This window comes from Bos indicus, chromosome 25, assembly GCF_029378745.1.
Source record: "Bos indicus isolate NIAB-ARS_2022 breed Sahiwal x Tharparkar chromosome 25, NIAB-ARS_B.indTharparkar_mat_pri_1.0, whole genome shotgun sequence".
NCBI lineage: Eukaryota > Metazoa > Chordata > Mammalia > Artiodactyla > Bovidae > Bos > Bos indicus.
This window is the reverse complement of record NC_091784.1, coordinates 3,601,585-3,611,000: the sequence shown is the minus strand read 5'-3', so window position 1 is coordinate 3,611,000 and position 9,416 is coordinate 3,601,585. Positions and strand designations below refer to the sequence as shown.

General features: G+C 57.5%; 1 protein-coding gene across 6 annotated transcripts; it reads right to left on the bottom strand.

Annotated features, from left to right (window-relative positions):
* On the bottom strand, positions 1-8,624 carry ZNF205 (zinc finger protein 205). Of its 6 annotated transcripts, none has more exons than XM_019987386.2 (7): positions 8,341-8,624; positions 7,681-7,822; positions 3,833-4,046; positions 3,485-3,576; positions 2,990-3,110; positions 1,485-1,589; positions 1-1,225 (listed from the first exon to the last, which is right to left on the bottom strand). In XM_019987386.2, the coding sequence occupies exons 2-7, from the start codon at positions 7,735-7,737 to the stop codon at positions 159-161; spliced, it is 1,656 nt and encodes a 551-aa protein (XP_019842945.2). In that variant the 5' UTR covers positions 7,738-7,822; positions 8,341-8,624; the 3' UTR covers positions 1-158. The 6 variants fall into 6 exon arrangements, with proteins under 6 accessions (XP_019842945.2, XP_019842944.2, XP_019842947.2 ...); XM_019987385.2 differs by having other exon boundaries at positions 8,253-8,623; XM_019987388.2 differs by having other exon boundaries at positions 1,485-1,586; positions 8,253-8,622.
* Positions 8,625-9,416: the final 792 nt, after the last annotated feature.

Sequence of the window (9,416 nt, the reverse complement as noted above, 5' to 3'; positions counted from 1 at the left end):
TTGAATTCCAAGGCCTTTAATTTGCGGCGAGCATGCCTGGTCCTCATCTGAGCTCCTCCTGTGTTCCCACCCCCATGCCAGCACCTCCCCGCCTCCCTTCCTGGGTCTCCCAGGTCACACTCCCACACCAGATGCCCCGGCCCCTCCCTCCAAGCCTCCTAGGTAGGGGCAGGCGGGGGTGCTGCCAGAGTCCCGGCCGCCCCCAGCATCAGCATGGCCAGGGCCTTGGGCCCCGCCGTGTGGATCTTCTCGTGCCGATGCAGGTTGGAACGCCGGCTAAAGCTCTTGCCGCACAGCGGGCAGGAGTAGGGCCGGACGCCTCGGTGGGTGCGCTGGTGGGCGGTGAGGTGCGAGCTGTGGCTGAAGCTCTTGCCGCAGTCGAGGCAGTGGTAGGGCTTCTCGCCGGTGTGTGTGCGGTTGTGCGCAATGAGGTTGGATCGCTGGCTGAAGCACTTACCGCACTCGGGACACGGGTAGGGCTTGACCCCGGTGTGGGTGCGCTGGTGGGTGACCAGGGCCGAGCTCTGCGTGAAGCACTTGCCACAGATGGGGCACTTGTGCGGCTTGGCGCCCGTGTGGGTGCCCTGGTGGGTGACCAGGTCCGAGCGGCGGGTGAAGCGCTTGGCACAGCGGTCGCACACATAGGGCTTCTCGCCCGTGTGGATGCGCTGGTGCTGGATCAGCGTCGAGTGGTGGCTGAAGCTCTTCCAGCAGGATGGGCAGGTGTAGGGCTTCTCGCCCGTGTGGATGATCTGGTGCTGGATGAGGTGCGAGCTGCGGCCGAAGCGCTTGCCGCAGTCCGTGCAGGCGTAGGGCTTCTCGCCCGTGTGCGTGCGCCGGTGCGTCACCAGGTGCGAGTGCCAGCTGAAGGCCTTGCCGCACTGCTCGCACTTGTAGGTCTTCTTGCCCGCCTCGCTGTCCAGCGCCAGGCCCTCCTCGCTGCTCTCAGGGGCGGCCGTCCCCCCTTCTCTGGGTTGCTCCGTGAAGTGGCCCTCCTGGGTTTTCGGGAGGTCGGTGTCAGGCGGGGCTGATTCCAGCTGTGCCTCCTCCACGGGACAGGGCTGCACATCGTCCTTGGCTGGCCCTGAGTTCTGGCCGCTGGCTGCTCGCTGCCCGCACCGCGGGGCCTCCCCCTGGGCTCTTCCCATTCTGCTTTTGAAGGACTTTGCATCGCCAAGGGCTCCCAGGGATGCAGCCAGCTCCTCCTTGTCCACCTCCACCACTCCTGGATAAACAGGGTTTCCAGCAAGAGAGAGGCTTTCATGAGGGCCCCAGGGGAGTTCTGGAGATGGACATGAGGGCAAGCACCTGCGGGGCACCCTGGAAGCAAGAGCCACCTCCACACAGGAGCGGGGGTGGGTGGCCCGGCCCCAGGAGGGGCTTTGTGTCTGCACCCCACAAGAAACAGCCCGTGCTGACCTGGGGCATCAAAGAGTGACAACCAAGACCCCACTACCCCGCCCACCTGTCCCCTCTGCACGCACCTCTTTTCTCCTCCTCCTCATGTCCCAACTGCCTGCTGGAGCCCGGGGCCTCACCCTTGCCCTGCACTTGAGAGGCCCAGAAAGGTCTGCTGAAGGGAAACCCTGCTTGGAAAGAGATGCTGCGCTCAGTCAGGGCCCTTCGGGCTGCACAGTGGGAGATACCAGCACCCACCCCCTGGAGAGGTGATGGAGCGAAAGAGGGGGTGCAGCTCTGCAAACACAGGGCAAATCCAGATGGCCACACCCTCTCAGGACACAGTTTCCCAGGCATCGTCCGGACACTCTTCTCAGGGCTGGCCACCCCTGTGTCACACAGCCCCCAGCAGTGGCCCCCTCAGTCAGAATCCAGATGCATCTTCCTCTCCTGCACCTGCACCTTCCCAGGACCACAAAGAGGGCTCCTGGGACAGGGGCAGTGGGCAGAGAGAGGCCAGCGGGAGGGCCTGGCTGAGAGGGCCAGGGACACCGACCACCCGTAAGTCAGGGACCAGGCCCATTTGCCAAGTCCCCCAGGTTTGAGGGCCTAGGAATTCTGGTCAAGCCAGGAAGACAGCAGAGGGGGCCCGGGCTTCATGACCTGATCCAAGCCCCATGGGAGGGAAGGAATGTGTGGACCAATGGGTGGTTTAGGGCATTCATGAGGCCCACCATGGGGCTGCGAGTGGAGGTTGGTTCTATCTGATCTCCCTGGACCTGCTGGCTGAGGCCCCAGAGAGTCCCAACACTGGGTGCCGAGCAAACCTGAGATGATTACAGGCGTGAGCAGAGCCACTGCTGTGATCCTGAGGCCCACCACCAAAGTCAGAAGGTGGAATCACCCAGTCTGTGGCTCCACCGGGACTAGGCGGTGTATAATAGACACGCAGACAGACTGACCAAGTGAACGCTCTGATTTTTCCATAAACCCTCACAAAATTCTGTCATGAAAACTAGAGCCTAAAACTGAGGAGTCAAAGCCCTGGGACTTAAATACTCACCATGAGAAAAACCAAGGGAACCAAGGCCCCTCTGAGAAGAGGACATGGCCCTGGGAGGGGGATGTAACAGCTCAGAGCCAAAGGCCCGGAGGGACCAGCTGGCACCGTTACCTGTCCCCTGGGCCTGCAGCCTGGCCCGGAGCCAAGCTTTCTGCTCAGACACCTCTGAAGCTGGGCTTGGAGGGGAGAAGAAGGGGAGCTACTGGAAGGAGCTAGGGAAGAACTAGAGCACAGTCTCCAGATGGGCATTGTCCAGCATGGCACTGCTGGCCATGCGTGGCTACTTCAAGTCAAATCTGAGCTGATTAAAATGAGATAAAAGAGCTCAGTGGCTCCAGCTGCATTTCAAGGACTCACTAGCTACATCTGGCTTGTGGCTACCACATCAGCACAGAAAGAACACGTCTACCACTAGGAAGGTTCTATAGGACAGCGGGGTCCAGATGAACTGCAAGAGGGGATTCAAGCCCTGGAAATGGGAGAGGAGGTGGCAGCGGACAGGCCCCGCTCTGATTCCCCAGCCCTTACCCAAGGAGAGCCCGCTCCTCTTCTGCAGGACCTCCCTGTAGAAGCTCTGCTGGGTGTGGTCCAGCCGCCCCCATTCCTCCCGGGAGAGGTACAGAGCCATGTCCTCAAAGGTCACCGGCATCTGAAATAACACAGAAGGCCCCCTCTCCAGGACATGCCCCGTCTCCAGGATTCATCAGGACATGGTGGAGGCGCTCAGTGGTGCCAGGACGAGGACAGACCTGGACCCCCATCCTGCCGACTTGGGTGAGGCCCGCCCTGGGTCTGCTGGTGAAGCAGGGCAGCTGCCTAAGGAAGACTTTTGGGGGCAAGAACCATGCGACTGTGGACAGCACAGGAGAAAAGCAAGACTCCCTTTCGGCACCACTTCCAAAGCTCAGGGTCTCTGGCCCCCACCCTCAGGTCCAGCGCTAGGATCCGGAGCACAGCTCTGTCACAGATGCTGTCCCTCCATGTCCTTTGGCTCTGCCTCCAGCCCTGGATGTGGACACTCACCTGGGACCAGGCGGTGAGGAGCGCCGCGGCCATCTGCCGGTCTCTGGTCCTCCCCTCGCGGGAGAGCACAGGGATCTGGGGGGCTGGGAGGGCTGAGAGAGGAGAGAGGTCCTCAGGCGGCCACCTCGCCCTGCTTGGCCCTCCTGCTCCCGGGAGTGAATGAATGCCAGGCCCACCAGGGACCCCCCGCTGCCTCCAACTCCACCCCCCAACCTGACCCGAGAGGAGGGTCAGTGGGCTCTGAGGGTGAGTCGGGCAGCTTCTGCAGGGAAGGTGGGGCAGACACCTGGGTCTTCCTACCTGGGCTGGGAGCAGGGAAAGGGCCCCTCTCCCTGTTCCCTTTCTCACCTCCTCCAGGCAGGAAACACACTTTCTCCTTAGTGCCCTGGCTTAGGGGCACCCAGCCCCGCGCTCCTTCAGCTCTGGTCTCCTGTGACACCCCTTCAGGGTGCGGCTCCTCTGGCTCCATCTTGATGTGGGGTGACTCCCGGGCCTCTCCTAGAGGCACTGTCCCCTCTGACTCAGAGAGCATTTCTTGACAAGAATGCCCATGACCTGGAGTCTAGGAATGACGGCTGCATCAGCACTGGGACAGAGGATGGGAGGCACAGAGGCAGACCCCGCGGGTGGTGGAGCGTACACCCAAGTGCAAGACTGCCCTGCTCCCCTCGCCGTCCCCAAGACCCGCACACCCTGGTTCATGCCCACCAGCAAGCAGGATCATGGGGGAAGGAAGGGAGGCTGGACATGGCCCTGCAGGTGCCCATGGGGCAGACACCTCTTCCCAACGTGAGCCTCACACCTCCCATAGCAGTGTGGATTGTTAGTCTCTAAAAAAAAGCAAGAGCATTCCAGAAAAACATCTATTTGTGCTTTATTGACTATGCCAAAGCCTTTGACTGTGTGGATCACAATAAACTGTGGAAAATTCTGAAAGAGATGGGAATACCAGACCACCTGACCTGCCTCCTGAGAAATGTGTATGCAGGTCAGGAAGCAATGGTTAGAACTGGACATGGAACAACAGACTTGTTCCAAATAGGAAAAGGAGTATGTCAAGGCTGTATATTGTCACCCTGCTTATTTAACTTATATGCAGAGTACATCATAAGAAACGCTGGACTGGAGGAAGCACAGGCTGGAATCAAGATTGCTGGGAGAAATACCAATAACCTCAGATATGCAGATGACACCACCCTTATGGCAGAAAGTGAAGAAGAACTAAAGAGCCTCCTGATGAAAGTGAAAAAGTTGGCTTAAAGCTCAACATTCAGAAAACCAAGATCATGGCATTTGGTCCCATCACTTCATGGCAAATAGATGGGGACACAGTGGCTGACTATTTTTCTGGGCTCCAAAATCACTGCAGATGGTAACTGCAGCCATGAAATTAAAAGACGCTTACTCCGTGGAAGGAAATTTATGACCAACCTAGACAGCATATTAAAAAGCAGAGACATTACTTTGCCAACAAAGGTCCGTCTAGTCAAGTCTATGGTTTTTCCAGTGGTCATGTATGGATGTGAGAATTGGACTATAAAGAAAGCTGAGCACAGAAGAATTGATACTTTTGAACTGTGGTGTTGGAGAAGACTCTTGAGAGTCCCTTGGACTGCAAGGAGATCAACCAGTCCACCCTAAAGGAGATCAGTCCTGGGTGTTCATTGGAAGGACTAATGTTGAAGCTGAAACTCCAATACTTTGGCCACCTCATGCGAAGAGCTGACTCACTGGAAAAGACCCTGATGCTGGGAAAGATTGAGGGCAGGAGGAGAAGGGGATGACAGAGGATGAGATGGCTGGACGGCATCAATGACTCAATGGACATGGGTTTGGGTGGACTCCGGGAGTTGGTGATGGACAGGGAGGCCTGGCGTGCTGTGGTTCAGGGGGTTGCAAAGAGTCAGACACAACCGAGCGACTGAACTGAACTGAATACATGAGGGAACAGTGTAGTTGGGTCGGGTGAATAGTGTTCCTCCAAAATTCATGTCTACTTGGAACCTTATTTGGATTAAAGGTCTTTCAGATGTAATGGAGTCTAAGGTCCATAGAGTCGCAAAGAGTCGGACACAACTGAAGCAACTCAGCACAGATGTAATGAGTTAAGGATCTTGAAATCATCCTGGAATCAGTTGGGCCCTAAATCCAGTGACTGGTGTCTGTATACAAGGAGAGGACACAAGGATTTCCCAGTGGTCCAGTGGTTAGGACTCCAAGCTTTCACTGCCAAGGGCCAGGGTTTCATCTCTGATCGTGGAACTAGGACCCCACAAGTCAAAACAAAACAACAAAATAGAGGGCAGAGAAACAGAGGCAAAGCCACGTGAAGTTGTTAGTAGAGATCAGAGCGATGCTGTCAGAAGCCCAGGGACGCCTGGAGCCGCCAGAAGCTGACAGGCAGGAAGGATCCTCCCCCAGAGCCTTCGGAGGGGGCCCTGCCAACACGTTGATTTTGGGGTTCTGGCCTTCAAATGTGTGAGAGAATAAATTCTGGTTGTTTTAAGCCACCCATTTTGTGGTCCTTTGTTACAGCAAGCACAGGAACCTAACACACCCAGGCTCTGAGATCAGACAATGGCCCAAGGTCACAGAGCTGGGAGTGACTTGACCAAGACTGGAACTCAAGTGGAGCTGACCTGCAAGTCACCTCCAGGGCCACCACTTCTTGAAAGTGACAGGAAGGCCTGTGGCCTTGGGCCATTTCAGGCCTTACTCAATTGGTCAAAGAAGCTGGAGTTTCTGATTTGGAAAAAGTCTAAGAGTACCTCTAAATGTGTTGAGTCCCTGCATCCATCTAGGTCTGATGGAAAGAAAACTCCCAGGCTCGTCTCCTTCAGCACTGCCTCCCACGGTGGGACTTCCAGGGCCCTCCCTGCCCGCTTCACAGCAGCCTCAGGGCCCAGCCCTCTGGGAGGCTGAGGGGCAGGCTTTGGAGTCAGGCTGCCGGGGCTGAAATCCATAACCTCTGGTCACTAGCCTTTCAGCCCAAAGCAGAGCAGAGCATTGCGGAAAGTCACTTCCCTTGCACTGGGAGGTCCTGTGAGGCCTCATCTCACCCACAGCACTGGGTACCAGCCAGCCTCCTGCTGGGAACTCAAGTCTATCCCTCCACCTCCCAACCACCTGGGTACAGGTTAGGGTCTGGACAAGAAACACCTCAAGCTGGGAATCAGAGTGCCTGGGAGCCACATGGGCCTGGTGGCCTCTGAGACCCAGCTGCTCTACCTCCGCACTGGTGACATGCGAGAGCTACCCTCTCCAGAAAGTTCTAGATGAACAAAGAGCGGTGCTGGTAATTATTATTATCACTCTCCTGTGGGAGCTGACAGAATCCAACATCAGCAGAGAATGCTATGGGCCTGTGAGGCCCATTGGGTGTTACAAAGGCATGATGGAAGGGAAACTGAGCAGCGGTAAAAATTCTTTGTGCTTCTATGATATGAACACAGAAAACAAACACTTGATTTGTCTTTGCACTTGCAGCCACTGGAATCCTAGTTGAGGAGTTCCAGGTTGCTCTGACCCAGGATCTAGTTGCTATGGGTGGTGCTGGTTTACAAGCTGCAGTAATGAGCTCCTAGGGGCTGACAAGCTGCACAGAGACGACTCCCCTGCCTATTATCTTCTCCCAGCCTCCCCACCACCTGGCGAGACAGGTGGGCATGGCAGGCACATGATCCGCATTTTACAGATGACACGCCTGGTTCCCAGAGGCCAGGGGCCCTGCACAAGGTCGCACACTCAGCTGCAGCTGACTCAGGTTCCCCCACGGCTGGTGACCCTGGTCCTCCCTCAGGTTGTTAATTACACACACACAGGTACAGGAAGGACTAAGTGCTCAGGCCCAGAGTGAGAGGAGCTGGGGACCCAGGCAGAGGGGTGAGGCTTGCCATGTGCCCATTTGCCCAGAGCAAATCCCACCTGTAGGACCCCCCATGTAACCCCCTTACCATATTATGTAGCTTTTGGTCTGCTGACTATGAATTCACCAGGCAAAGGAAAACAGTCCCATAGAAGTCAATTCCCTGGTGGAAGGTATTTCCCATCATACCTTCTCTTCAACACCCCTAAACTCATTTACCAGCCTTGCTCCCTCAGAGAGTCTAACTCTGATCAAATGCCCTGTCCTGAAAATCCCCTCCCACTCCAATCCTTCCAGTGCATGCCTCCCCTTCCCAACACCCCATTCATACCTCTCGGGCTCTCTCCTTGTCCTGGGCAGCCCGGATGCCTCCGTCGTCTGCAGACATTTTTTTTTATCTCAGAGCCAGAAAGCACCGTTGAGTCGTTTTGTGCTTGTGTTGGCCAAGCCCCCTCCAGCTTCTGGCCAGGAGCCTGGAGGAGCAGAAGGAAATCAGCCAGCGTCCCCTGGACACCCCCTGAAAGCCCCGAAATCCCCACGCGGGACCAGACCCATCCTTGGCCCCAATCGGACGTAAAGCCTCCCGGACGCCCTCCAACGGCCTCCCTCTCTAAACTGTTTTTGGTTCCTCGCTCTGACTGAATGCTGTTTTCTGTGATCCCCTTTATCGCTGAAGCAACAACTCCGAATCTCAGAGCAGCTGGGTTAGGGAAAGCTGGGGGAATTTGGAATCTGTATCTCCCGTCACGAAGAGCGTAAAGATCTGCAGAGATGCTACCAAACAGGTGCTGAGTGGGGCCCCGCCCGCCGCAGCCAGCTCGGCGGAGGAATCGAGGCTCCGGAGTCTCCCGGCCCCGGACACACACACACACACACCCTGCCCTCGACCTGACTCGGTCCCACCTGGGATCCCGAAATTGAGCCGCCCGCTGTCAGCAGCCCTCCCTGCGGCTGCAACCACCCGCCCGGGCCGGGCGTCCATGCTGCTCACGGTCCCGCACGAATGATGTCCTTCCTCTCTCCGAACCCGGTCCAGGCCTCCTCCTCTCCCCGCCAGCCCGTAGCCTTCCACCTTTGACCCCGGCCCTTCCTGCCAGCCGGCCACCCTCGCGGCTCTCGGGATCCAGGCGCCCTCCCAGCCCCGCTCTCACCGACGTGGAGGCGGAGGGGGCGCTACGGGCGGCGGAGCCCCCGCCCCTGGGGAAGGGAGTCTCCACAGCCTGCACCGGGCGCAAGGAGCCGGGTGGAGACCGGGATTAGGGACGACAGGAAGTCCCTCCCAGATCCCGTTCCCCGCGCAGCTGCAGCCCTACAGGGTTCCCAGCCTGGAGGGTTCCGGGTCTGGGGTCCCGAGGCCGGCTGCACCTGCTCTCGGCCGGTCAGGAGATGACTCCCCAGATCCTCCTTGCTGGCTCACGACCGCTTTACCCGGCCTGTACTCGTGAAACCAGCCAAGCAGGGGCGCCAAAGCGGGAACATAGATTTTGTCGAAGGATTTTGATATTTGAAAACGTTTCAGATTTGCAGCTGTCCTTACAGGACGGACACTGCCCAGTGGAGGAACACGGTGCTCCTTTTCAGTACACAGTTTCTGAAGGTCTTATCGGTGTCTCCGTGGAGACATCCTTGGATTTCATTTAAGGCTCCCAGAGTGGTCAGCAGGTCCTCTGAGTTCACCTTAAGGCTGGCATGGAGGTCTCGCTGCCTAAGAGCAATCCTAGGAAACAGAGAGACCTTGGAACAACTCTCTACCCACAACTACCCCACATGCCTCACACCTTGGAAAGATGTGGGATTAATCTGATTTTTTTCCAGACACCTTCCCCCCACCCCCAGCTCCCTCTCAAGGCTAGGGATAAAAGTGACATAGGGGCCTGACCCAGCCACCCCTGACCCAGCATGAGGTCCCAAACCCTCAGACAGCCCTCCCTGCGGCTGCAACCACCCGCCCGAGCCGGGCGTCCATGCTGCTCACGGTCCCGCAGGAATGATGTCCTTCCTCTCTCCGAAACCGGTACAGGCTTCCTCCTCTCCGCACAGGAGAGGGTTCATAGTCCACCTCTGGTG

Bases quoted from the DNA above. Each gene is read 5' to 3' on its own strand.
- ZNF205 (XM_019987386.2), bottom strand. From the start codon at position 7,737: ATGTCTGCAGACGACGGAGGCATCCGGGCTGCCCAGGACAAGGAGAGA. The intron at 3,577-3,832 runs GTGAGAAAGGGA...CTCCTCTCTCAG, and splicing joins GTGTTTCCTGCCTGGAGGAG to CCCTCCCAGCCCCCCAGATC. The intron at 1,590-2,989 runs GTAAGGGCTGGG...TCTCTTTCCAAG, and splicing joins GAGGAGCGGGCTCTCCTTGG to CAGGGTTTCCCTTCAGCAGA.